The sequence below is a fragment of the Plasmopara halstedii genome (assembly GCF_900000015.1).
Source record: "Plasmopara halstedii genome assembly, contig: Scaffold_614, whole genome shotgun sequence".
NCBI classification, from domain to species: domain Eukaryota; phylum Oomycota; class Peronosporomycetes; order Peronosporales; family Peronosporaceae; genus Plasmopara; species Plasmopara halstedii.
Window position 1 is genome coordinate 326,051 of NW_020187532.1, and position 5,613 is coordinate 331,663.

General features: G+C 46.8%; 1 protein-coding gene across 1 annotated transcript; it reads right to left on the reverse strand.

Moving 5' to 3' along the window:
- Nucleotides 1–1,306: 1,306 nt before the first annotated feature.
- PHALS_12099 (uncharacterized protein) lies at nt 1,307–1,547 on the reverse strand (the record flags this gene model as incomplete). Its single annotated transcript, XM_024727575.1, has 2 exons — nt 1,307–1,394; nt 1,462–1,547. 2 exons carry the CDS (start codon nt 1,545–1,547, stop codon nt 1,307–1,309), a joined length of 174 nt encoding a protein of 57 aa, XP_024578139.1.
- Nucleotides 1,548–5,613: the final 4,066 nt, after the last annotated feature.

Below are 5,613 nucleotides of genomic sequence, written 5' to 3' on the forward strand. Positions count from 1 at the left end.
GTGTGGATCTGGTCTCGGGGGACTCAGTAGATGTCTCGAGAACCAAGAGGTGATTTGGTATGAGAACATTCCAGGGATTCCTTGCTCCACTGTTGAAGGCCATGCCGGCAAATTAGTCTTTTGTGACCTGGACGGTATCCATGTTGTGTGTATACGCGGTCGCTTTCACTGTTACGAGGGTTATGCTATGCGCGAGACGGCACTGCCTATTCGCGTCATGTATCTGCTAGGTATCAAGTACCTTTTAGTAACAAATGCTGCCGGTGAATTAAACCCAGATCTTAACTTGGGAGACTTGATGATCATAAATGACCATCTTAATATACCTGGACTGTCAGGTCAGCATCCACTTGCTGGTCCAAATGACTCTCGCTTTGGCGCTCGCTTCACCCCTCTGCGCCCATTGCTCAAAGCTCTCCTCGTCATCGGGAGTGGTTTCGCCAGGGGTGAGCACCACAGGGATGGTTCGCATTGCGGGAACAGGAGCACTTCCTTGTTGAACTCAACGTCGGGCGCGGTACCTATCCGTTGGGATCTCTTGGGGTTCAAAAAGCAAGCTCGTAGAGCTTTCGCTGATCAAGCTCAGCTTGTGTAGTGGCCGGAGGGCTGACTACGTAGACGCCTAGCGATCGAGCGATCGCGTCCTTCGTTTCAGTATCGGGATTCGCCGAGCGGAAGCCGATTCACGCGAGGGTCTAAGTTCGAACATGAGAGCTGCCCTGTGGACAGCCTCCCACCTCTACTCCTGTGCCTCATCGAGACGATTGGTAATACTTACTTAATGCCGATAAGCGCCGCTAACCTTCCGTGTCAAGATAGTGGTTTGAGATAGCCATAGTGTACACTGGACAATTCTGCAGCCAAAGTGAGGTCCATCGAATCGTACGACAAGTTTCCGACGTCGTCGCAATCAGACAACTAGTGAATTTTTGTGAGCGTGATCAAACGATAGCGCGGTTTGCGTGGCTACCATTCTCGATCGCCAGAACATATACCACAAGGTTCTCAACGTGCGCCAAAAATTCGAGACATTCAGCGTCAAATTTAAACAAAAGTACGGTCTTCCCGTCGGGACAGGTGAACGAAAGCACACTCTCGAGAACAACTCAGATCCGGACATTGTAGCCTTCAAAAATGCAACTTAACAACGCAAATAAAAACTCCAGCTACGGTCGATAAGTTCCTTGCTGAAAACAATTCACAACCTCCTGTGTCAAAAAGTGCAATTTAAGTACGCGACTTCAAGTTTAATCATGGCGAATTCGAGCAAAGGGTCTGTCATGAGCTGGCTGTTGACCCGATTATTTTAAGAGCGCGTGACCTTCCCGCACAGAAGTCGCAAGGTCACGCCGTCCTGTACATGTGTGTCTACCGATAGCGGCAGGTATGCTCGTCTACGTCGATATGAACCAAATTCTTTCTCCTTTATTGGACGAGACCAGAACGAAGCCCGCAATGTACCCGATACCAACGAACGGCTGCACGTTAAGCATGCTATCTTTCATATTCGGGACCATCAACAAATCAAACATCGCCTCCACCCTCATTTTGCAAACGGAGTTGGGTCTCTATTGGCTCTGAGTCTGCGGCTACCGATTTTCTTGTAATATAACTTCGTGCTGCTTTTGTAGATATTGCAGGCATTTTAGTTTATCCTAAAGCTGAATCCTCTCGATCTCTAACTTCATGTGTTTGCTTGCTGAATATGCTGCGACGGAAGAAAGGCTCAAGGTGGAGGCGATGAAAGCTGCTGCATGAACGTGCAGCAACGCTTACATCTATGCTTATCTCGGTCAGCCACTGTCTTTTAAACCTTGACTCTTCTGACGCGAAGGCTGAAGCACAGTGATCTCATTGCCTTGGCTTGATACCCATCTGCAGCATTTCTGGAGCCCAGATGTCACCTCAGCCAGTACCGTTAATGCTGGCGGTGGCGACTTCAAACGCCTTGTCCGACGTTGTCAAGTCACGATCCCAATCTCTGTTGCTCGCAGAGCACGCTACCATTCGAGTCTGAATCTTGCTCGGCTTGCCAGATTGTTTGTGGTCCCATGTAGGCATCACCACGTTATCAATATAAGCTTCGCTGACGTAGTCAGGCGTCGCTCCATTGTGCTAGCTGAGCTCATTAAGTGGTTTATTCTAGCTTCAGGTACGCAGTTATTGCCCTTTAAAATCTCGTCTATTGGTGGTCGTTGCTATAAATCACCCCTTTTAGTAGACGTGTTGATTGGGAAGTATTGAATAATTAGGTTAACGCCCAACTTCCAACAGCTACCACGTGTAACGAGAACGGATCCGCGACACTTTTGACTGCAACTAGCTTGACTCTGTTTGGTAAAATTGGCAATGATGTATTTATTGAGTGGCGTGTGTTGTTCGACCTGATTACAATCTAGAAAATATAAATAATGATGGGTTGTATCATTTTGATTTTTATATGATGAGAGTTGGCTTGTTCAATCAACTTATATCTTGAGCAAAGGAAGTACTGGCTACTTAAGAAACACTTAGTTTGACACCCGGATGGTGCTTGACAAACCTGGTCTCCCTACGTAAGTTCGCGCAGATTCTGAGGGTCAAATCTTCTTCTGCGCGGCAATTCCGCGGCACCACCCTTCGCGTTGATCGTCTTCATTTTGCTTGTAAAGGAGCCGGTTGTTTGCAGATCGGCGTGTCAATGTCTGGAAAGTGGTAAGCATGTAACGGGCCGAGTATTGAAAACTTGTATACTTAAACCTTACACATTTTTAGTACAATTGTGTCAAATACAATTGTAGATTGCTTCTAGGTGTAACTGTGAATATTTATAAGAGTTTAAAGTATGAAGTGATGTAAGGTGGGCTGACAGCTGCGAGTCAGGAAATAAAGACATTTTCATCATAAGAGATAATAAGACGATAGTAACGGCTAAGAAGATAAATTCCAAATGTTGTAAGAGCGCATAAACCCTCCATGTGTTTGTTATGCAGCAAAGTTGCTGTGTACTTTTCTCGATAGAGATTTTGAATCTTAGAAACGCTATTTCGACCGCTCAAAACCTAGATTTGTGGACTTTCGTCAGAGCGAAATTAAGATAGCTAGAAGCTAGCACTGCTATCTAAAGAGTGCATATATTTAGAAATACCTTTTTTCGACTTAAAATAAATATGTCCCTAAAAATCTATCATGATACTTTTTTTAGTATGTGATCAACAGCTAGCAGCCCATGTGTTCCTAAATTCCTTATTTTTCGGAGTTTTGCAATCTTGATCAATCACGTCATTTTCGTACTTATGAATACTGAAATTTACGCCAAGTGTATTGTGAATATCGTATAACTATACTATAACTATACCAGCTGTTTAAGCTGTAAGTACACAAGATTACATTATCTGTCCCATTTACCCCCCCCATACATATATAAGTAGTGGGCCACACTGAGGTTAACAATTTTTACGACACTGCGCATAAGTAAACGCTAACTGAGAAGCCAGTGCGATAAAGTCTTGCTTCAACCAAAGCAACATCTCGTCAAGCTTGCGATCCTCATGCTAGGAGCACGCGGGAATGAGCACGTACGTTTAATACACCGGTAAGAGAGACGCTACAAATGTGGTATGCTTTAGAGCAACAATTGTCGTGGGTGTTTGTACCGTCTGTTTGACCGTATCGAGTGCGCCAGATTCTCGTCTCCGTCGGAATGCCAGAACTGACGGACTGAGTTCAGAAGTCAAGAACCCATAGCTTCGTATACTTCTTCCGGGAGCGGAACCGAGAACCTTTCGAAAGATAAGATACCTGGCTTGCTCTTCTATCTAAAGATATATGTTTGTATATATCCTTTACTATGTTCAGCAAAAAAAATCAAACGCATGCACTACGTGAGGCTAACAGCCCATCGGGTCTCATTATTTGTCCTCATCAGTACAGTTTGATCTTCGACCTCGCACAGATACGGTTGCGATCACATCCTCATGAATGGCTCACAAAAAACCGGCTGGATACGCATCCTTTTTGGGAGGTTCAGCGTGTACGCACGGCCTCGCTTGGCCGCAATTCTAAAAGGTCCAACAAATCGCGGATGGAGCTTCGTCTTAAAGACAGCAGAAACTGCATGTGTAGGAATGTTTTTAGCATTAAATAAACCCAGGTCTTCGACCTCAATGTTTTTAGCATTTTTTCTTCCTTTTCCGTCTGCATATTCCTACTGCATGTCTTGGCTTTCAGTCATCGCATCGCGAACGTGTCGTAAGACACTGAGTCTGGTAGACAGAAGTTCATCTTTACAGATAGTGAGGGGGCTGATACCAGTTAGCCGAACGGCACCAAGCCCTGAGCCATGGAATGGCGGCATCAGCTGGACGCGAGGATGAACGAGCCCGTTCACGCAAAACGACGCATAGTCAGTAGACACACGCTCAGGTTCAGAGCAAACTCTGCAAGTTGCAGCATGACGATCCAGCGCTTCGGTATCTCAGCGCAGACGCTGCTTACAACGTCTTCAACGACGCGATTCACGCGCTCAGTCTGATAATCGGTCCGCGGATGGTCCGCTGTTGACATAGTCAACATGGTGACCAGCACCCTGAAGATTGTAGACCAAAACTTTCTAGTGAAGCGCAGTCTCTATCAGAGACAATAGACTTCGCTAGTCCATGCTGTTGAAAGACACGATCGACAAATAGCGTCGCTGTACACACACAATCGATGGTAGCCATCTTGCGCAAACGGTCCACAAAGATCACCACACCCGTGTTGCCCGCCTAATCCTTCGGCAGACCAAACACAAAGTCCATACTCATGGACTGCCAACACCTGGAGTGCCAGCGGTGTCGCCGCATTCGGAGAGGGTTTCACCCTCCGACAAGTCTCAAACGCGCACACATGTGCTCATCCATTTGTACAGCTTGGGCCACCAGTAGTGGCGACTCAGAGATCTGTAAATCCTCCACAACCAAGATGACCACTAGGTGGGGTGTCGTGAGCCTCATAGACAATACGGCACTTCAATTTCTCATCGCGAGGGACCACAATTTGTGGCATATCCGTTGAGTCGGTGTAATCCAATATTTATCGAATATCGGTTCAACCGTGCGCGCAGTCGGAGTTTTCAACTCCTTGCCCCTGAGAGCCTGAAGCAGTGCTATACACATATCATCACCCGCGTATGCGGCGTGGATCAAGTTAGTCACTGACGACGTCATCATCGTGACATGGCAAGCTTATAATCTGGACTGCAAGACAACGCATCTTTCTGGCTTATACTCTACCTCGAAGTTATATACTGCGAAGAAGGAGAGCCACCTGGCCAACTTTTGTGAGGGGTGAGGCGACTGAGTCGCAGTGCGTGTTGATGCATGATCCTTGTAGATCACAAACGGCTTTGAGCCGAGCAGGTGCACCGTGAATTTGACAAGGGCATACATCATCGCAAGTAATTCCATGTAGTGGACTGAGTAGTTCCTCTCCACAGCCTTAAGCTGGCGAGATTCAAACGCGATTACCCGGTCCCGCCCCTCAGCGTCTACCTGCAGCAGTGCACAGACGATATCAAAGTCCGAAGCGTCACAGACGGCACCAAAAGAACGATCGGGGTCTGACAACGCCAGTATTGGTGCATGATGGAGGCAG